The sequence below is a fragment of the Anolis carolinensis genome, chromosome 1, assembly GCF_035594765.1.
Source record: "Anolis carolinensis isolate JA03-04 chromosome 1, rAnoCar3.1.pri, whole genome shotgun sequence".
Classification (NCBI taxonomy): Eukaryota; Metazoa; Chordata; class Lepidosauria; order Squamata; family Dactyloidae; genus Anolis; species Anolis carolinensis.
The window spans coordinates 131,159,027-131,182,846 of NC_085841.1; the positions used below are offsets into that span (position 1 = coordinate 131,159,027).

Below are 23,820 nucleotides of genomic sequence, written 5' to 3' on the forward strand. Positions count from 1 at the left end.
CTTCTCAGTGCCTTTATTGTTATGGATAGTTTCATGCATGCACACCATTCCATGTGTGACGCTAATGTCTCATATGAAGTTGTTTCAGGTAGCCTTTGTGTGCACATTGTAATATTTACATGCAGTTGATTTGTTCTGGGAAAATAGGACTAAGTGTTGGTATAGGTTTGTAATGTTTTAATCGTTACTAATGTTTTTGATAATTATATGCATCTCTTGTTAATGTGGAGATGTTCAAAATCTGCTCACTTTCTAGGACATAGTCTGATTATACGTATATCTGGTTTTCTATCCCTACCATAGGCTCAACATGAGAAACTTATTTCGCAGCAGCAAGCTGTCATCATAGCAACACAGTCAGCCCAAGCCCTACTTGAGAAACAAGGGCATCATCTTTTACCAGAGGAAAAAGAAAAGATTCAAAGGAATATGAAGGAACTGAAAGTGCAGTATGATACTATTTTAGCTGAATCGGAGCAGAAACTGAAGTTGACACGTTCGCTACAGGAGGAACTTGAGAAATTTGATGTAGACTATGGTGAATTTGAAAGTTGGCTCCAGCAGGCAGAGCAAGAACTTGAAAACCTAGAGACAGGAGCCTCTGAATTCAATGGGATTGTGGCCAAACTAAAAAGGCAGAAAAGTTTTTCTGAAGATGTCATTTCTCACAAAGGGGACTTGAGATACATTACCATTTCTGGACAGAGAGTATTGGATGCTGTCAAGTCATGTAACGAAAGAGAAGGTGTTAAATATGATAAAGAAGATATTGATACTTCATCAACATTTATGGAGGTACAGAATAAGTTGGACAGTGCAACTGGTCGCTTCAAATCTCTCTATTCTAAGGTAAATTTAATGTGCTTATTCATGGAATGTGAGTTCCTGAGATAAACTGCCTTGCTTACCAAGTTGTCATATGAAATTGAAAACTGAATCCTTTCAATAGCGAGGAATTCTATCTAATTTTTTTCTTGATGCAGTTCTCTGAGTTTTCTCTTTTCTGATTCTCAGATACACAATTTCTAAATTCAGATACACAACTGACATGGGAATCAGGACTTGCTTGCCAGATCATTACTATTCGTTTCTATTTTTATTCCAGCCTTTATCCAGGAATTCAGTGGGCATGTGGGCATGGTCTCCCCATCTGCTCCTTCATTCATATTATCCTCACTACATCTCTATGGAGTTAGTTGGAAATATTGGCTGAATGTCACATGTGCTAATAAACAAGTCAAATGCAACTCAAAAGTACTACTTTTAAGTTCCAATACAATGTGTGTCAGTCATCTGATTTAGTCACCTTCTTGCAAACAGCAATACAAAACATACACACCTTAGCCGCAAGAGTAAATGAATCAATGACCCTTCTCCACAAAGACAAAATCCCACAAGTTACAAGGTTCATTCTCTTCATGTGTTATATAGTATGCAAAGGGATGTTGTAGAATCTTTTCAGACTGAGAGAAAAGAGTTGGTAGCATAAGCTTTTGTAGACTTGTATTGCATGTTTGCCACTAGATGGAGCCATCTCTAATAGGGAAAAAGTTTTACCTGTAACCCAAGCACTGAAAGATAATGTTTCAAAGGCTACAGGGTATTCTTAAATTCATTTTAAGCAGATATTTTAGTTTAATGAAACTGGCCCATGCAATATATGCATGCAAGAGTTTTCTATGCAATTGAAAAAGCACAGTCTTCAAGTTATTGTTCTACCTGGAGCTATACTCCCAGGGAGAAAAAAATATCCCATTCAAATGACGAATAAAACCGGAATGCCTCTGGTATCCATTTATAGTCTTATGAGGGTGTTTAAAAATCTCTTTTCCTTGGATTGGTGAATTAGCAGGTAAGCAGGTCATACTTTGCTCACCAAGGATCTCTTCTTTCCTACATGCTTTCCATTATCTGAAGTTCAAGGTCTCTTGTTACTGTTCCAATTGCACCCAAAAATTTTGGGATATGAGCCCTTGATAGTGCAGAAATATGTTTATTATTATATTTATCAATATGGTTGTTACTGCTGTGTGCCTTCAAGTCATTTGTAGTTTATGGTGAACCTCAGGTGACTGTATCAATGAGGGTTTTTTTTTTTTGCAAGATTTGTTCAGAAGGGATTAGCCTTTGAACAGTATGTAAATTTTACAGACATATATGTGGCTAGGTTAGATGTAATCCATACTTCAGTTTGGTATTTAGATAGAACACAAGCTTGTTAATTTCTACATCCCAGTTATCATCCAAGTCATGAATTTTGAATGTCCCTTAATGTGTGTGTTTGTAAGAGAAATTAATTAATTGATTCAGCTATTACTAGAGAATTATGAAAAGTTTAATACCTTGTTTATGAATGTATTTTTTCAATTTATATATAAGAAGAGATTTGGAAATCATGTAGAAACTACCATATGTATACAAAGAATTTTCTGAAATGGTTCTGTTTTTGAACACCATTTTCTTTTCTGTGACCTTCCAGTGCAGTATCTTTGGAAATAACCTCAAAGACCTGGTAGATAAATATCAGAATTATGAGGATGCCTCCTCTGGGCTTCTGTCAGGACTCCAGGACTCTGAGGAAGCTTTGAATAAACATCTATCAGAAGCTGTTGCTGCCGATCCCAAAAATCTCCAGAGACAACTAGAAGAAACCAAGGTAAAGCAAGTGAGAAATAGCTTCAGTTACCATCAGAAAATCAAGAGTAAACATTAAAACACTATATATAAAGAAAGATGTGTGTGTGTGTTACATCACTTCAACCCACTAAACTTCTGATTAACTTATGTAGTGCTTTCCCCCTCCCACAAAGAGCATAATTGGGAAGTTGCCAATTATTTTATTTATTTATGTATTTATTTACCCTATTTATACCCCGCCTTTCTCATCCCGAAGGGGACGGTAAAAAAATCTATAGCATGAAGAAATATAGAGGTCAAAATCAGCACATTGATTTGACCATAGCTACAAAATAACTTGATAAATATGGTAGATGATCTTTATCATATGATTCAATCTATTGGGTGTGGACAAAATGGCACTATCATATATTGAAACATATGGCCTGTCTGCAAGGACAACATTCAGACCAGAACATGAGTGAATTAGGCTAGCCAAGTTTAATATCTCCATCAAAGGATAGCGTCAATATACCAGATGGTGTCACCAAAGATAACCGAAGGCCTCTTCCACACAGCTGAATAATATCCCACATTATCTGCTTAGAACTGGAATATATGACGGTGTGGACTCAGATATCCCAGTTCAAAGCAGATATTGTGGGATTTTCTGCCTTGATATTCTGGGGTATAGAGCTGTGTTGAAGGTGTTAAGACACAGACTCCTCTTAAAGTGCCACACGCACAAATAGTGTTAACAAATGTTTATTAAATGAGAGGTTGAACTCAAAAAACACTTAACTTCAGTGTTATAAACAAACAGAAGTAGTTTCAGCAACAAAAACGCACTAAAGTAGGAGTAAAGAGATAATCCGGATTATCTAGCCAGATAATCCAATTTAAACACAGTCAAAACGTTCCAGAAAACAAACGCCACGCAACAATGTGGCACAGAGAGTCAAAAAGAGCTAACTGCTCTTAAAACAAAGCCAGAAACCGCTGGGGATGTCCAAAGCCGTTGTCGAGAAGCAAACTGGAGTCAAGAGCCAAAAAACGCCAAATGGAACGCCAAGCAGGGAGCGCGGGAGCAAGCGATGTCGTCACCAGGAAACAAACCGGAGTCGAAAAGCCAGAAAAGCGAAACGGAACGCCAAAACAGAGAACACTGTAGTGGGAGCAAGCGAAGTCGTCACCAGGAAACAGACTGGAGTCAAAGAGCCGGGAACACCAAACGGATTGCCAGAGCAGGAAACGCTGAAGCGGGAGCAAGCGAAGTCGTCGCCAAGGAACAGACAGAGTCGACGAGCCAGGAACACCAAACGGATTGCCAGAGCAGGAAACGCTGAAGCGGGAGCAAGCAAAGTCGTAGCCAAGGAACAGACTGGAGTCGAAGAGCCAGGAACGCCATTCCAGGAAGTAAACCAGACACAGGAACACACGAAGCTGTACAGCCAGGACCCAAGGAGACAGGCAGCGACAAAGAAATGTCCCAAAAGACACCTTGCCTTCTGCAAAAGCAACAGTTCTCCAAACTCCACTTTTAACTTACTCATCGGAGTCTGATCCTGATGAAACCTCCGCCCTCTCCTTATTCCTTGCAGCTGATCTTGATCTTGTTAGAGGACCTCGCCCCTCATCTCCCCAGTCCCTCCATCTCCGTTCAAGACTTAGATCTCCCCATGTCCCAGAAGTATGAGAGGCTTGCCAATCCCCTGATGCAGCTCCATGATCTGGCTCATCATCCACACTTACTTAAGTCCAATCAGCATTCTCCATCTCACTCCCAGACCCATCATCCCCGGAAAAACCTTCAAACGTTTCATCTTCCGTCGGAGCCAGAAGTATTTCCCGGATCTTCTTTCTTTCCCTCTCCCCATCAGACTCTTGCTCCCGAGTTGACCTTTTAATCCCTCTACTCTCTGCCAACTCATCATCCTCTAGCATCTCCTCTTCCCCACTAGAGAATCCTTCAAACGTTTCATCCTCAGAGGGAGCCATAAGTATTTCACGAATCCTTTTCACTTGCTGTTCTTCATCAGACACCTGTTCCCTGTTATCCCTTTTTCTCCTACTAGCAGTAGTACCAGAGCTGCCCCTTGACCCAACTACAACAGAAGGGCCCTGAAATATCACTATTTGACCACTCAGGAGTAGAGAGATATCCAGAAATATTCCCCAAGATCTAAGATAATGCTTTGAGATAATGTAATCTAATCCAGAAGAGGTTTCCTGAACAAACTGTATCCCATCCTGTGTAGGTTAATTTCATTTTGCTTGTATCTGGCCCATAAATGTCCCCAATAACTGACTGATTCCCACTCCATTAAATTAATGGTTATGAGGAGTAGAAATGGATGCTTTCTGCATACTGGTAACACTCTGGGTTTTGCAGTTCCTCACTGGACCTTTTCATGTAAATCAGTGGTTCCCAAACTGATTTGACCTACCGCCCCCTTTCCAGAAAAAAATATTACTCAGCGCCCCTGGAAATTAATTTTTAAATTTTTTTAATAGCAATTAAACAGAAAGATACATGTATTAATGCATATGGCAAATGCACCCGTGGCCATCACCGCCCCCCTGGATCTCTGCAGCGCCCACCAGGGGGCGGTAGCGCCCACTTTGGGAATCACCGATGTAAATGGTAAAGCCATTCTATAAATTTATTTTAACAAAGAGGCACTTTAAAAAGTCAGTTTTGGCAGGAAGCTTTCTTGGCCCTAAAAGTTTTCTCTGACTTCCTATCCTGTCCAGAAGGATGCACTCCTAAGTTTAAGGTTAGGAGAATGTATATGTAAGGGCATAACATGCCTAAGTCATTATTTGTGGAAGTTACTGATGTGTAAATGTTTTTTTCCTTCGAAGTGCATACAATGACAAGCCTGATCAACATGTAAAGATGTTTTTAAGGAAGTTATGGTTTCCATAATTGACATCTAGGCAGGATTCTTCAGTAGACACAATGTTTAGGCATGCTACATCTCCTGATCTTAAAGGCCACAGAGTCATAAAAAGGAATAGAATTCTGTAGAACTGATGAGTAGAGTGTTGAAAGATGACGGTTCCAGTCTCCACCTGCCAGCATAACAGCAGTGTGCCAACAAGAAGGAGAAAGCTCTGTTTGGTCCTGTTGCAACTCATTAGCACATCAACACCAGAGGTGCTGAATGTGTCATCCTTCAGCGGTCTCACTCACTAGTGCTGCACAACTCCATCCCTTGATGTGGCTGGTTGGCTTTTAAAGCATGTTTCTGAGGCATTTACAATCATGACAGTAGTACAATTGTGAATGTAGATATAAAACAGTTGTAACAAATAAATAATAAATGATCACAGCTTGTATGTCTAACCAATGACATTGATTCTGACTAATCGGAAACCTAAACATCATTTCTCAAGTACACAATATATGAAGCTTCCCTTTAATGGTAGGGTTACTCTCTGAGGTGTCTACTTAAGGATACTTCCATACTAGTACTGCATTGATGTTCAAGCTAAAATGTGCTCTTTTGACTATGGTATGATGTGTATGTTTTTGAAGATGATTTAGGGCTAAAAGGAGAAGAAATGTGTTTTTTTGGTGTAAAAAACCTCATCTTCCAATGTTTGGTGTTCCTATTGGTAAAATTATAGCCATATAGAATTGGAGGATGATAGTTAATATTATCTCATAAAATCGTGAGTTGGAAATGACTTCAGAAGTATCTAATTTATCTCTCTGTAAATGGAGGAAATTGTTTACAGCCATTTCTTTGATATATGAAAGCACAATTCTTTTACACAATAAGTAGCCATTTAGTATTGAAAGCTTTTGTCCCATGAGCTCAGTATTTTATTACAAACTATGATGGGCCAATACTGCTTTATCATGCTGTTTAACTTATGTTGACAAGGACTTTTAAAATGGATTTTCACATTTACTTGATGTTTGGAAGCTACAGAAAAAATATTTTATACGTCCTGATGGATAATTTCAGGTAATGGGCACAATAAATGCAAGCATTGTGACATCAGTGGAGATTGGGTTTAGATTCATATGTCAAAATAACATTTGACTAGTATATGGTGAGAAGAGCTTAGGGAGATGGGATAGAGAAGAGTGCAGTGCTAGCTGCATTTGTTTAAAGCAAGAGAAGTATGGAAGGCTTGGACCAGAATTAAAAGAAAGAGCAGTGAATACAAAGAGCACTTCTTTAAAAGTCAGGTATTGTAGGTCAAGGCTGCCTTTTGCTGCTGACATACTTGTCTGATAATCCATCAAGGCATTGACCTTGTCAGCATAATGGTGGATAATCTTTTTATAGGGATTAGCGGTTCAAAATATTCTTCTTCGCCTAAGGCTTTGGATTACATTCTAGCAACATTTAAAAGCTTTAGTTTTTTTTTTAAAAGCAAATTACTTCTCCTCTCCTGTAAATACATAATTGAAATTACAATAATTGTAGCCAAAATAATGAATAAATAAGCCTTACTATATCAGAGCCAGACCTCTACAAAATCCTAGTCTATTGCCTTATCGCGAGATGAAATTAACTCTAGATGGTTGAATATTTATACCAATCAAGGCTTACTGGCAGATTCTACCAGGCTGGTACAAAGTTGGAAGTGGCTTCATTGTCTGACAAAAAAGTTTACTTAATATAGAGAAGTTGATTGACTATGGACATCAGGGGACTAATTGGTTATAGCAAGTATACGTGAAATATTTGTATGATATATTGGCAGTGAGTCTATCCAGATCCTAAAAAAAATTATAAACCTTCAAGGTATAAAGAGACACATTATCTTAAGCAGCAGGATTCCAAAATAATAATTAAATTGATTACTGGGGCTGGCTATATAGGAGAAACAAGTTCCTCATTGCAACAGATCCACTGACTGCTAGTGCATTTCTGAATACATTCCAAAGAGCTGTTTATGACCTAGAAGAAAGTCCTGTTTCTGTTTTCTCATATGAACTTGCTCATGTTTTGAGATCTTTTAGGGAAGACTCCTTTCTTTCTACTTTTATATGTACATCTAGTGGGAACATAAAATATGACCTTTTCAGTAGCTGCTCCCAGCTGTTCCCTTTTCAGATAAGTTATACTCAAACCCTCCTTGCTATCCTAAGAAACAGAATCACGCTGCTTATGCGGAAAAGAGCCGATCTTAGTGACACAATTGACTGCATTTTTAAATATAACAAACTTACTTCCTATTTGTGGATACTACTATGCAACTGGAATGGTGAGGATATGGTTTTCAAGCCATTGTCATATTGCAATTACAATATATGACATAATCAGTGATAATTGGCCTAAAGAACAGAAATGGTATCAAATCTCTGTTGGCTTCCTTTTACCTCCTGTTTCTCAGCTGCTATACCACAAAGTGGAGCGTAGTGGTGGTTTGGCGTATCATTGAGAGCAGCAGTGTGGGAAACAGAAATTACCCAGGGGCCACAAGCGGGTTTTCTTATGCACACCCAGTAAAAAATGAACAAGAAATATTAATGACCATGATAAGCATCAAATCATCCTTGCCTGAGTCAAAAAGTAGAACATATGAATTGCCCATAGTAGACAAGACAAAGGGGTTATTTAGTTCAAAGCCTTGATGTCTAGAATGATCATACAAATACTCACCAGCAAAACAACATGTAAAAATTGTTCTATGCAACAGTTAAATATAGCTTCCTCTTAATGCCTTCCAAACAAATCTCATTGTTATTTATTGTATATTGTAAGGCAAAATAATTGTAGCAATGGTATAATTCCATAGGTGCTTCAGGGACAAGTATCTGGTCACCAGATGGCTGTGGAGAAACTGAAAAAAGCAGCTGAAGTGCTTTTCGACACAAGGGGGGAACTGTTGCCAGATAAAGATGAAATTCAGAATACACTGGGTAAGATGAGTAACTGCCTCCTCTGATTTCTTCCATTTTCATAATTAAAGACTAGAGAAGTTACATTTTTACCTTGCCTTTTTCTTCTTCCATCCCCCTCCCCCCTTTAACAGCTAGCAAATAACACAATTTGGGTGAAAAATGCTGATCTTTCCCAGTCACATATATAGTGAAGATAAGATGATAGTGCAAATAGTGTATTTGGTTGAAAGAGTGTATTGAAGTGACTTATCTGAGGCTCCCAGTAGTTTTCCATTTTGACACTATACATTTCAACATTGATTCTGCTCTTCCTCCTCTGAGAACATTCACCAAATACTTGTCTATATCAAAAAAACCCATCTCACACAACAAACCACTTTTGAAACTTGTATGAAGGTCTGAGTTCATATGTGATATGTCATGAATGCTCTGCTGCTCCAAAGCAAAGAAGAATCAAAGGTCACCTTGTAAACACAAAAACATTGAGCACTGTGGCCACAAGTTTCAATAAAGTAACTGTACATATTATTGTATATTGTTATTTTACGTCTCCAATCATAGTATACAACTTTTTGTAATTAAGAAGAGTTTTTGTTCCACATACATCTGCATAGGAAAGGTTGCAAGGTTGCAAGTGTTATAGCATTTTGTTTAAACAATTTCGACCAATCTTTTTGACATGAGGCTACATTCCCTAGTCTAGCCAGCTACTAAATATTCCTCTTCCAAACAATGGCATCATACTCAAAATCATTCTCAGGAACCATATACACAAGCCAAATGAAATGAGATGGGGTGAACAAGACCAATTTACCCTACATGCCTGATAAAATTGCTTAATGCAGCCCTGCTCTGCATTACCCAAAGTTGTGGACTGCCTTGAAGCTTTGCCAAAAGCTCTGGAGCTCACCTGCTCTTTGGAGATCATGTGTTCAGGGTTGAAACTGGCTGCCACTGTTTCCTTGGCAATCCTGCTTTTTCAGGTGGCCCAAGCACAAAGGATGGTACTTACCATCACCGTCCTGTCTTCATTGTAGCAGTCACCAAGGGATGTGAAATTGGTGATCATCACTGTTCACAAATGCTGATACTAGCTAGAGCGCCAAAGTGATTGGAGAAGGGGTGAAGGAAAGGAGAGTGTGATCTATTTTCTTCACCCTCTCTTGAACCATTCTGGCACTTTGGTCAGTGTCAGCACTTGCAATAAGTGACAACCACCAGCAGTTTCACATCCTCTAGCAGCTGTTACAAGTACAGGAGAGCAATGATAAAAATGGTTCAAGGCTGGCTGTCCGCCAAGGCTGATCCAAAGTATTCCACTGCAGGTCAGCTCCGGCATATGTGGCATATTTATCTGTGCCCTCAGTTACGTCTCCATGTTGATACCTTTCTCTTCTTTGAGGACATCCCAGAAGAAGAATCATGATGTCCTTTTGTGCTGCTAAAAAGGAGTACCTCTGCTCACTCAAAAACTAAGTGTTCTTCTGGGCTCAGAGATTGCCACCTTCCAAGAACTTGAACGGGGGAACCATTGCCATTATTCATCACCCTGGTGTCCACTCAACATCAGCTCATTATTCTTCCCAATGCTGGGACAGAAAAATTAAACCAGGATTTTGCCCTTAGATTTAGATGAGTGACAAACATTAAACAACTGCAAGAAACACTCAAGAGAAGTGATCCAAGCAGAGCAGAGATACTTGCCATGCAAAATGCTGCTTGGTTGCTTACTTCACAGCAGGCAGGGAGATTTCTAGGGAGAGTAAAGTTAACAGAGTAAAAATTTCATATTTGGTACATCGTGAATTACCTTGAACATATGCAGAAATTCATTCCACATTCCTTGTCTGGAAAAAAAGAGAGCAAAGAAAATTATTTGTAATTCAGCTAGCATTACAAGCTGGACAAATTATTTCTGAACCAAGTAATTACAATTTTTGTTGATATTTCTACTCTTAATTATCGACAAAGATATTGATGCACAGAAACTGTTAGCAAGGGATGTAGGAGTAATTACTAGTTAACGTAAATGTTGGCTGCAGGGCTGTTCTGGTGGTTTCTGCAAGCAAATAAACCAGCAAACCCAACAGTCTAGAAAGGATGATATAATAATAATAATAATAATAATAATAATAATAATAATAATAATAAACTTTATTTATACCCCGCCACCATCTCCCCAATGGGGACTCGGGGCGGCTTACATGGGGCCATGCCCAGAACAATACAATATAACAAAATATAATAGAACAACAAATCATAGCACATTAAACAACACAATAAAAGAAAATATACACTACATTAAACAAGGTCAAAGAACAATAAAACCAAGGGCGGGCCACATGAACACTAGATTAAAACTCGAGGTGAGAAAGGAAGTAGGAGTAAAAACCACAGAGGACAGGATCATAAAGTGGCGGTGCGATCTGGAGGACAAATATTGAAGGAGAGCAGCAAAAGGAATGTATGAAGTGATTACTCTCCAAAGGCACAACGGAAGAGCCATGTCTGAAACCAGTTGAGGTTTAAAATTATAACTGTTCCGCCTTAGCAGACAGACCATATGAGATTTTTGGAATATGTATAAAGGCCTAAAGATACAAGAGAAAGCTGGATATCTGAAAGCCCATCTGTTTAACGTTCAGCAGTTACAATTCAATATATTAAAATATTGCTATACCTCTTCTTGTACTTATGCCTGGTAGTGCTTAGACTGATACTTTTCTGGTGTTTTGTTTATCAGCCTTTGGACCTTTTTTATCCTCTTGCTCCTTTGGACATTTATTTGTTTTACATTTGCTGTATAAAGAACATGTAAAAGAGAGATATTGAATGATCTTACAGAATACATTGTGTTGCATTTCTGGAGCTGTAGTGTATAAAAGACAGGTTTTGTTTACCTGTCCTGGTGGTTTGAATGCAAAGTAGTTTTGAGTGTCTGATGGAATGACCCTCTTTATGGCAAAGTCACATCAGTCATGAAAATTCATTAGGTAAAATGAACAGGTGAAATCCTTCTTTCATAGAATCCATTCTTATGCCCCTTCTTTTAAATCTCTTTGCTGTTTACCTTAAGAGGCCTTTTTAACAGCGGAGCCACCTGGACGGATTAACTGTTTTATCTGTAATACTCAGCTGACTGTACCTCAGTTGTAGGCTTACACATTATGCTCAGAGTGAACCACAGCTTTCCAGTTTTAAGTAATACTTGACTCCAGCCAGAATACTAATGAAGAATCCATACTTTCCTCATAAAAAATAACTGATATCTCTAGGTTCTTATTGTTGTGAATTTCTCCCTGTTAACTTCAAATTACATTTTTTTTGTTCACTTTGATTCCTCACTCCTCAGCTACGTGGATTTTCAGTGGTTTTATTCATTGACCCTCCAAAACTATGATTTTTCATTAAATGAAATATGTACACTTCATCAAGCCTGCATGAAACATGACCATAGAAGATTGTTCCTTCACCCTAGTGTTGTTAGGCTGTGTTTTGTCCTCCCCTATCATCGGCAGATTAATGGTAGGGTTTTCCTAATGAAGAAGAAAAATAACAAGTTCTATTTCTGCATCTTTGGTTTGCAAGACCTTACAGATGGCAAGTAGAAAAGACTTCATAAAACTCTGGAAAACTATCACTCGATTGTGTTGGATTAAATACTTGTGTTAGTTTAATATTTTCAAAGGCAGCTCCTTGCATTCTAAGGCTGGATCTACACTGACATATAAAATTGAGATTAACTGCTTTGAACTGGATTATATTGCAGTGTAGACTCCTATAATCCAGTTCAAAGCAGATAATGTATCTGCTTTGATAAGATGGATTATATGGCAGTGTAAAGGGGGCCTCAGATTTATCCCTAAAAGTCTATTTATAATTCTTTCCCTTTTCCCCCAGATACTATTGTGGATAAGTATAATCAGTTATCCAAAGCAGTGAATGATCGTAATGAGAAACTCCAAATCACTCTGACACGTTCATTAAGTGTTCAGGATGGACTGGATGAAATGCTTGATTGGATGAATGGCGTTGAGAAGAGACTTGAGGAGCAAGGTCAAGTGCCTTTGAATTCTGCTGCTCTTCAGGATGTCATCAGTAGAAGTATGGTAAGAAAAATTTTAATACAGCAATTTTTTCTTTTAGGTATCAGAAGTGTAATGCTTCAGTAAGCCTTTTTTTAAAAAGAAGAAACATAAAAAATAAGAAATATAATAATAATAATAATAATAATACTTTATTTATACCCCACCACACTCGGGGCGGCTCACAATGTTACAAAAGTTAACAGCGCAAATACATTAACAATACACACAGTTTAAAACACAAGAAGATGATAAAACAACTTAAAACAAAGATTTAAATAACAGTAATAATATCAATAGTAATAATATCAAACAACCACCAATGCAATTCAGTCAACTTCAAAGGTGGGGGGACTATAGCAGCAATATAAGATAAAATCATTAGATTAAAATATCCCAGTGAAAGGAACCTAATAACATTCAGAATAGAATTATAGTTATAATGAGGCTGGTCATCCAATGGCTGTCTCTCCAAAGGCCAGCCCAAACATCCAGGTTTTCAATTGTTTCTTAAAGGATGGTAGGGAAGGCGCCAACCTAATCTCCCAAATATATAATATGAATCATGAAAAAACTAAGCATAAGAAGACAATGTAAGTTTTAGCGGGGTGGCATCATTAAGATCCTTCTATGCAATGAGTTTCTTAAGAGCTTATAACATATTTGAATGTGACCAACCTGTTCATATTCAAACTGCCTCCTTGAGATCCTTTATCAGGAGAAAGGTGGGATAAACATAAAGTAAATAAGATTTGAAAGTTGGATATCAATTGTACTTCTCTCCATGCAAACATTTCATAGAATCATGGAGTTGGAAGAGACCTCGTGGGCCATCCATTCCAACCCCCTACCCAGAAGCAGGAAAATTACATTTGCTAGTCTCCTTGCTCTTCTGTTGAGACCCATAGTAGTAATTTTGTATACAATCTCAGTTTGCACTTATTCCATATTGTGTGTGCAGATATGAGGTCCCCTTTGTGTGCTAAAACCACCAACTGGACAGACATCATTGAATGAAAACAAATGGGCAACAACTTCATTTGGTTAAGGCTGTAGCTACATGAATTTGGATTCAGGCATCAACCAACCTGCATACTGATCGATGAGTCCTCCAATCTGGCTGTTCTTAGTTGTCTTTGTTTTATTTCAGGCTTTAGAGCAAGACATTCTAAGTCGTCAAAGCAGCCTAAATGCCATGAAAGAAAAAATGAACAAATGCATGGAAACAGCAGATCCATCCACTGCATCCTCTTTGCAAGCTAAAATGAATGAGCTTTCTGTACGGTTTACTGAAGCAAATAGGAAACACAAGGAAAAACTTGGAAAGATGGAAAAACTGCAGAGTAAAGTAGAACTGTTTGAATGCCTGTCTGATAAACTTCAGTCATTCTTGGACAAGAAGACTCAGGCTCTTAGTGAAGCTGACGTCCCAGGGAAGGATGTCACTGAAATGTCCCAATATGTTCAGGTAAATCTCATATTGCTACATGTTTGGAAATACACCAGTGGACATAGCTGCCCCATTAACAGCTATGAGGGAACATGCTGAGTTCAGGGACTGAATTCTGAATATTAGCTCATGCAGTCAAGTATGAAGTCATTACTTTCTTGTCCATTTTCTAGGAAACCAGCACTGAATTGATGGAGCAGAAAAAAGATCTTAAAGTTTTGCAACACCTCATTGAAGAACTTTCTCCTCATGCGCTTCCTGCAGACAAATCTTTAGTATTAGAAAAAGTAAATGCTCTGTTAAAGAAATTTAAGGAAGTTGAAGAAGCCATACAAGAAAGGTGAGTAGCTGAATTTTAAAGCTGTAAAAATAGTGATAATGATGAGGATGATTCAAATACATCAAGTATATTAAATTATCACTAGTTGAATACTTGCCTTTAGCTGATTTATATGTATGTAATTACAGTAAATTACATATCTAAGATTTCATTATTTGGCATTTAGTTAAAAGCTTCAACTAAATGTGAGATGGAAAGATAATTTTTAATATTTTTATGGTGGTGGGGTTATACTATAGTGATATACTGCAGGCAAAATATCTGTAACAATGAAATATATGCTTTTAATTTGCAGCCCCACTGCTACTGGGAGTTTGTTGTGAGATCCTCTTGCTAAGTTAAATCATTGCCAGCTCTGCTGATTAAAATTTGCAGCCTTAATAATTAGAGCACATAATGATGTGAGGTGGTTACAATTATTTAACAATTTATAAATGGAAAAGTATGTTCAAGATTTGTAACTGTACAGTAGAACAAAGATTTATTTAAAAAATCACTTGATAAGCTGAAATCTGAACAATAGGATATGATGGTCAGCATGTACCTACCATGGGCCTTGATGATTCCGGTTACAAAATATGGTGGTAGGGTTGAATTCATAAGACAGAACTATGCCTATTCAAGACACACAGCATGCCAAAAGTGATATTTCATTCCTAATTTGTTATCTTCATATAATTTCTTCTGTAAAAATTGTTAAGTTGGGGCGGTCCCTAACTCAGGTATATCCTTTCTCCATATCCTTGCAATTGTCTTTTGACATACTGCCTATTTAGCTAAAAACCTTTAGTTTATTTATTTGTTTTCTAAAACTCTTACAACTTTGGTTTAATTTTATTTTTACAGCTTTATTTATTTATTTATTTACTATATTTATACCTGCTCATCCCAAAGGGATCTCAGAGCAGCTTACACTTATTGACAAAATTCAATGCTGCATCACATATACAAATCAACAAATACAACAACACTAGCAATCAACAGTTAAAACATGTAAATACAATAAAACATTACATAAATATAATGAAATAGAACTTCATTGTAGTCAGAGTATCTAAACTATTCTTTCTACTACCATATATGTATTTGTCCCTTCTTTCTCCACACTCTCTTTTTAAACATTAGATTATACACCTTTGAGTGGGATGTGTATATTGTATTTTGTATTTGTATTTACAGTTTTTATATTCCGCTCTTTTCACCCCAAAGGGGACTCAGGGCGGGTCACAGACCATACATACGGCAAACATTCAATGTCATTATACACAGACAGGACAGACAACAGTACAGATTAAAGGCAGTTCAAAGCTAGCTTCAAAATGTAGTGGCCAGTACAGATATAGGCATTTCTCATGTTTGGCATCCTGGAGGTTGTGCTCGATTCTGGCCATGAGGGGGTGTTGTTGCTCCATTCTACATGTCAGAGAGCCCTGTTCACAGACTTCCTCCTATTTTGATCGCAGGCATTTTTCTGGTATTTCCTTATGATGCCATTAAAATACCTTCCCGCTAAAGCGGTACCTATTTATCTACTCACAGCTGTTTTCAATCTGCTAGGTGGGCAGTGAACTGGGCTGAAGGTCAGGTGTTTTATTTAATGTTTTATTTGTACATAGTGCCTTGTACATTGATGATGCTAAATAAATACTTAAATAATGCTTTCAGTGCAGTTAATGGTACTATGATTATTTTGAAATACAGAGATCATATTCCCTTTAACCTTTCCTTTTCAAAACTTTTACAGAGAAGACGATGTGTCTTCTTGCCAACAGCAAATGGACACATTCAACCTTCATGTAGAATCTTTAAAGAAATGGATAGATGAGATGATCAAAAAAGTTCCAGACACACAGCCTTCTTTGAATACTGAAACTTTAAAGAAACATTTGCAAACTACCAAGGTGAGATGCTTCTTTTAATTGCCAGAAATATGTCAGTTACTAAGAATGGTATGTCAGTTAACATGGTTCATACTGTCCTTTTGGCCAGAGAGACTAAGAAGACTAACATAGCAGTTGTGATAATATTCTTTTAATTGCTTTGGTATAAAATAGTCCTGAACTCTATGTTTTCACTACTTGCTTTGTGGCACACTCCCATAGACTATTGCCTCTGTGATTATATCTGGAATCGCTCCGAAACAGAATGCCTTCAAATTAAGAATTGCACCACTTAAGCAAAATTCATCATTAAAAAATTGGCAGGAAGATGGCCTCTCCTGGCCAACAGGCCCCTGTGCTTAAGCACACCTAAGAATAATGGTAAATCTGGCACTGACCATACTCATAGTGTGCAAAAAAGATGTATATGGATAATTACACAATCCTTTGGTTTTGAACAGAGAACTAGCTGCAGCAGGGGAAATTTTGATTTCTACCAGATTGTTAAACTGAAACATAGATAAACATGGCCCAAAACCTGTACTGACTGCAATTAGACTGCTGGTTATACCATGAGTCATATCGGTTACACCATTTATTTATTTATTTCGTGTCAAAATCATTGCATAATAAATTTTTAAAAGTGATGAAATAAAGGAAATCACAAACAGCTAAATAGTTTTAGACCAAAAGCGGGCAAGAGTGACCGCATTGTCCGTAGCTTTAAACAACTCCTTCTCCGTACATGAGGCAGGACATTGCGGGCAAGCATACATATGCGGAGTTGTTTGTTCTGCTCCACAGTCACACAAGGTGGAGGATTCCTCCAGGTAGTGCCACCTTGCCAAGTTGTCTTTTGATCTGCCCACTCCGCTTCTGAGTCTGTTCTGGGACTTCCAAGTTGCCCATTCCTGGTTTGCCCCTGGAGGAAGACCCTCATGGGGGGGCATCCAGTTAGAATTGCCTGGTTTAGCTGCCCAGAGGGACACGCTTGCTGTTGCTGAGGGAACATCAAGAGGAGTGGTGGTTCTCATGAAGCCCTTCCTTGATTTGAGTCTGGTGGGAGGAGGCTGATAGTCATGCAGTGGGTGGCTTTCACAATGTTCAACCTTGACTCATAGTGACTTCCTATCTTAGAATTTTTTCTTTAAAATTATTTTGGCCTGACTGTGGCAAAGTTGGGAGATACTCCAGAATCTGTTGGAAACTCAGAAGTATTCTGGGACAATGGGTCAGTCTGGACTATTTGCCCATGTTGCCATCGGTGGTGCTCTTAGCTGGCCAGGAAGCTCAATTTGAGCTCTTGGCCGTCGGGGATGTCTCTGTGAGGTCAGAACACTTCCTTGTTGGCTGTGATCCATTCTGACATTAGCAGAGGCACCCACAATTGCCAGAAGCTTGGATGGAGCTCTGTAGCCAGCTAGGTGCACTGGAGACATGGGGGAACAAATGTGGTCATGAGCTGCTAGACAGTGACTGAGGATTCAGCATGAATGTGCTGGATGTGGGGCTGTTCCAGGGCAGATTTATACTGGATTAAATTGCCCTGTGTAGGTGCCCTTTGCTGTGTTTTGATAGTGGATTGTGCTTTGATTATCTTTGGTCCAATCTACACTGACAGTTTAATGCAATTCAAAGTTAGCTGCAACTGTGGTGACCAGACAACAAATTCCCACAAAAGTGTTTAAAAGAAGCCATTACTGTGCATCATTTCTATGTGGTTTGTGTAATCACAATCTGGGTCACAAACTGGTTACAGGATTTTCTATGTAATTATCTTCGCAGCAAAACCACTTTCTTCAATACCCATTTGGAAGTGCATTAAATGGTCAGTACAGATGGGGCCCTTGTCTCTTGCAAAGCATCTGATGACATGTTTTAGTTGCCACGTACACTCTGTTTTCTTAAATGTTTGTCATCTCTCAGATTAGAAGAAAAGGTGGGGTATAAATAAGTTGCTATTGCTGATCTCCTTCGAAATTCTTCTTCAGAAGGAGACACTCTAATTTAGGAGGATGCAAAGTTGATTCCTTTCATCAGTGGATCTCATATCATCTACGTGCATCTGGAATAGATGGCTTTAGGACAGTTGAGCTCTTATCATTTAAACATGCCAATTCCAATCATAAAGCACAAATGAGATATGACAGTGCATGTGTGGATGGGTGACACGCTTTGCTATGTCATGAAAAGATCATTTCTGGCTATGTTAAGTCCTCCAAAAGAGAACTGTGACTTGTCCCTTCTGCTAATATATAGCAAATAGCTGAAAATAACAGTTTGTTTTATTTCTCAGAATTTGGAAAAGGAATGGAGTTCAAAGGCACCTGACATTCAGAAAATGATTACCAGAGGAACAGTGTTGTGCAACCTGATCAGTGCTGTGACTTCACCTGCAAAGTCAAGGGGAATAAAACCAGGTATCTTATGATAATGTTTAAGAAATGTTTTCCAAATGAATGCTCTGTGTGTACAAAAACTATTTGACTGATAGTCATAAAATGCAAAAAAGCAGAAACGGTTCAAGAAAATGGTTCAGGCATACCTCAGTGAACATTTCTGACAAATAATCTTCTTTTTCTGGAAGCATCTAGCTCCATTTCAGTCTGGTTTCAGGTTGGGTTTATGAACAGAGACAGCTTTGGTTGCCTTGGTGGATGACCTATACAGAGAACTGGACAGGGGGACTGTGTCCCTGCTGGTTCTCCTGGACATTTCAGCAACTTTCTATTTCATTGACTATGGTATCCTTCTGGGCCGTCTCACTGGGACGGGAATTGAAGGCACTGTATTACAATGGCTCCTTTCCTTCCTGGAGGGATTCCTGTAAGGTAAGGTGGTGCTGTGGGACTCCTGTTTGACTCCTTGGTCACTAGCCTGAGGTGTCCCTCAGAGATTCGTTTTGTCTCCCATGCCGTTTAAGATATGCATGAAACTACTGGGAGAGGTTATCCAGAGTTTTGGAGTGTGATGCCATCTATATCAGGCATGGGCAAACCTTGGCCCTTCAGGTGTTTTGGACTTCAATGCCCAGAAATCCCAGCCCGCTTACCAGCTGTTAGGAATTGTGGGAGTTGAAGTCCAAAACATCTGGGGGGCCAACATTTATCTATGCCTGATCTATGTGCAGATGTCACTCAACTCTATTACTCCTTTCCACCTAAAGCCAAGGAAGCTGTACTGACCCTAAACCAGTGTGTCATCAGCCACTGGAAAATAGTACCTCCTAACTCCATCCCAGAGAGGCTACTCAGAAGGAGTCAATGGGCGATAGGGAATAGAGATTCAGCCTATGCTTAATGGGGTTACATTCCCCCTGAAGACACAGGTCCGCAGTTTGGGGGTCTTCCTGAACTCACCATTGAACCTGGAGGCCCAGGTATCTGCAGTGACTAGGAGGGTCTTTGCACAATTAAAACTTTTGTGCACCAACTGCACCTGTTCCTTGAGAAACCAGATCTGGCCATGGTGGTCCATGCCTTAGTTACATTTCACCTGTATTACAGTAATACTCTCCATTTGGGGCTGTCTTCAAAAAGTGTTCAGAAACTTCAGCTGGTCCAAAGAAGCTGTGGTCAGGTTGCTAACTAGGTCTGGCTACAGGGAATGGACTACCCTCCTGTGACAGCAGCTCTACTGGCTGTCAGTTTGTTTCCAGGCACAATTCAAAGTGCTGATTATGACCTTTAAAGCCCTAGACAGATCAGGTCCAGGCTATTTGGCTGATTACATCTTGTATGAACCTGCCCAGACACTGAGATCCTCAGGAGAGGCCCTTCTCTCTGTCCCACCTCCATCGCAAGTTCGATTGATGGTAACAAGAGAGCGGGTCTTCTCTCTCAATGGCTTCTCCTCAACTTCCCAGGGAAGCCAGAACGGCCCCTATTGCCCTTCCGTGGGCAGGCTAAAACATTTTTATTCGGGCAGGCTTTTACAGAAGATTTTTAAGACCATGTGAGGAGCTGCTGTGTTTTGAGCTCTGAATATGTTTTAATCAGTTTTATGGATTTTAACTGTGCATTTTTTAATCCCATTGATATTTAATTCTATTTTAACTTTTATATGTTTTTTGGGTTTTTAATTGTATTGGTTTTAATGTAAGCTGCTTTTGAGTCTCTTTTTTGGAGAGAAAAAAGAAGGGTATAAATAATAATAGAATAGAATAGAATAACTTTATTGTCATTATAGATTGTACAATGAAATTAAATGCTTTCCTCAGTATACATCACAAAAACAATACACCCATTCCTCCACACTCCAACCACCATTGCACAGTCCCCAATGCCACATCAATTCAAAACCATGGAGTTCAATAAAGTTACAACTCTAGAATAAAAGCTATCTCTCATTTTGTTTTTACTCGCCTTTGTAATAATAATAATAATAATAATAATAATAATAATAATAATAATAATAATAATAATAATAATATAGAACAGGATGAGAATCATGTAACCTTCCAGATATTATTGAACTTCAAGTCTTGTTAGTCTGGTCCGTACAGAATGTAGCTCGATTTTGTCAGGAGATTCTTTGATTCCCACTTCCAGTGTAGCACTTTCTTAATGCATGATTTATATTTCCATACAGGTGTTCAGCAGACATAGCATTTTAGAAATTAGCTAAAGAAGTCATATTCCCTGAGTCTATTTTAATAGTTCATTGAACTATATTTGTCTAAAATATTCCTAAAATATGCCTAAAATAAAGATGACCAGGATAGAAATATCTGGAAAAGATTGGTTATCCTTAAAGTTATCCAGAAAAGTTATCCTTGTAATACATTGTAACCCTGGAGAAAATCACAGAAAGCACATTCTTCTTAGGCATTTCTATTCTCTGTTTGCAAAAACTGACATTTCTGGCTCTTGGTCCTATAGTAGAGTCTTGCTTATCCAATGTTCTGTATTATCCAACGCAGTCGCCCTCCCACCTGGATCCACAGCTGTTTCTCTAGGCAGCAATTCTATCTTTATTTGTAGTCAATTTTTTAGTAGTCAATGTTTTTGTAGTCAATGTTTTCAATACATTGCGATATTTTGGTGCTAAATTCGTAAATACAGTAATTATTACTACATAATGTTAATAATAATAATAATAATAATAATAATAATAATAATAATAATAATAATAATAATAATAAACTTTATTTATACCCCACCACCATCTCCCCAACGGGGACTCAGGGTGGCTTACATGGGGCCATGCCCAGAACAATACAATATCACAGAATATAAATAGAACAACAAATCATAACACATTAAACAATACAATAAAAGATAATATACACTACATTAACCAAAATCAAAAGAACAATAAAACCAAGGGCGGGCCACATGAACACTAGGTTAAAAACTTGGGGTGAGAAAGGGAATAAGAATAAACCACAGAAAACAGGGTCATAAAGTAGTGGTGTAATCTGGAGGACAGATATTGGAGGAGAGTAACAGAAGGGATGTATGCAGTAATTACTCTCCAAAAGCACAACGGAAGAGCCATGTTTTCAAATCTTTCTTAAAGGCTGCTAATGTGGGGGCTTGTCTAATCTCACCGGGTAGTGAGTTCCACAGTTGGGGGGCCACAGCAGAGAAGGCCCTGTTACCGTGTATTGAACTGCTTTTTCTTTCAATTTGTTGTAAAACATGATGTTGGGTGTTTCTTAATTTGTAAAATCATAACATAATTTGAAATTTAATAGGGTTTTCCTTAATCCCTCCTTATTATCCAACATTTTTGCTTATCCAACGTTCTGCCGGCCTGCTTATGTTGGATAAGCAAGAATCAATTATATCAGATTCCAGGCGCTAACTTGCACAAGAAAATACTGCGTAGCACAGGAAAGTCCTAGAGATAGCATGTATATATGAATACCTTATAACCATGGAGGCTACACAAGTCCTGTTGGTTTAATAGGATAGCAGAAAACAGCATAGACTGAAATGTCCTGTTTGTGTGCACTCAGAGTTTCAGGGTTTTTTTTTCCTGACACTCCTGAATCGCAGCAATGTAGCCGCACTTTCCATTCTTTAGGAAGCCTTGGAGAAAAGCACGGAGGTTTACTAAACTCAACTCCTTTTAATTTGTAATTTATACCAACAGTACTTGTACTGAAACTCTGTTGTTACTTGGAAAGATTTAAATACATGCTCTGAAATTGCTCACTAAATTAGTTCATTGCACCTGTATTGGCCTCATTATGAAAAGTGCTGGCAGGGCTTCTTTCAAGTGGGAAATGTAGAAAGGTCTCAGTCTCTTGTTATGAGAGGATCTTTCTTACTTGGCGGACTTGTTTTCTCTTGCCATTTCCCAGCTGCCATTAGGCAATCACTCACCTTCCAGCTGGTGCTGGTGGGGTCAATACTTGGCCTTCTCCAAGGTAACCATTAATTCTGCGCCATTAAATAATCGTCTTCAGGCTCTCTGATTACATAGACGTGCAGCAAATTCTACTGAGTTTTCTTACCATCTTTATAAATAATGCCTATGCTGACACTTCATTAAAAGAGAGAATTTTTGAAGCTAACTTTATGATATTGAAAATTGGTGAGCAGGAAACAACTGAGCAGTGGTTAGGTTTACAGAAGGAATTAACATATTTTAACCTGTTATGCAACATGTTCCTGCCCTGAATGTTTTAAGATCTCATCTACAATGTGCAGCATGCTACTGCAGACTTAGGGCTAGGTAGGCATGGGCAAACTTTGGCCCTCCAGGTGTTTTGGACTTCAACTCCCACAATTCCTAACAGCTGGTAGACTTAGGAATTGTGGGAGATGAAGTCCAAAACACCTGGAGGGCCAAAGTTTGCCCATGCCTGGGCTAGAAGTCAGTTTGGTGAGCGGGTGTTTCAGGGAAACTTCAAAATTGCATATTCTGGTTTAATTCTGCAGGACAAAAATATGTAGTATATGCTGTTATAAAATAGCCAGTGTGCGCAATATAAAAGGGAATCATGTTACAGATTGCAAGCAGCAAACAATGGATATACACAATAAATGTGTGATATGTATGTTTTGCACTTGTAATAGATTCTCACATAAGATTTGGTATACTGATAATTGTAGTAAATTGTCAGAATGCAATGTTATATATTTCTGTTCAGAATTAACTTCCATTGAGTTCCATTAGGTTTGTTCCCAAACAAGAATATATAGCATGAAAGGCTTTGCTGTCATTTTACCATCCTGTCATCATTTTTATCTACAATTGTATTAGCTGTGAAAGTTGAGATGATTTTTGTTGAGATGATTGAGAAGTGATAATGAGATATATTAAATGTCTCACTGATGTGAAGACCTGACTTCTAAGCAGTCTTATCTTTAACTGCTTAGTTCCCCTCTTATGTCCATAGAATAACCTTAGCAACAGAGAGAGTACGAAGGCACTAGCCCCTACACTACCCCCTGCATTCAGTGAACATTGAATCATGTTAATTGAATGAGAAGGAGACAGAGCTCATTTGTCATTCATCCAAGAATAGGAAGCCCTTGGCTGGACAATTCTGCTGGCTACTGTTTTGCTGCAAAAGGATCATTTAGGTAGCAACAAGCTATCACTAAAGGTTTTAAAGATGAGAGGAA

General features: G+C 38.4%; 1 protein-coding gene across 25 annotated transcripts in view; it reads left to right on the forward strand.

Annotated features, from left to right (window-relative positions):
- Nucleotides 1-23,820, forward strand: part of dst (dystonin) — a 448,648-nt gene that overhangs the window by 306,091 nt on the left and 118,737 nt on the right. For all 25 annotated transcript variants that reach the window (XM_062982326.1, XM_062982385.1, XM_062982334.1 and 22 more), the window contains 8 exons: nt 304-849; nt 2,480-2,656; nt 8,380-8,503; nt 12,386-12,594; nt 13,721-14,038; nt 14,194-14,360; nt 16,105-16,261; nt 18,537-18,660. In XM_062982326.1, the coding sequence (XP_062838396.1) occupies nt 304-849; nt 2,480-2,656; nt 8,380-8,503; nt 12,386-12,594; nt 13,721-14,038; nt 14,194-14,360; nt 16,105-16,261; nt 18,537-18,660 (1,822 nt within the window). The remainder of the gene's footprint in view (nt 1-303; nt 850-2,479; nt 2,657-8,379; nt 8,504-12,385; nt 12,595-13,720; nt 14,039-14,193; nt 14,361-16,104; nt 16,262-18,536; nt 18,661-23,820) is intronic.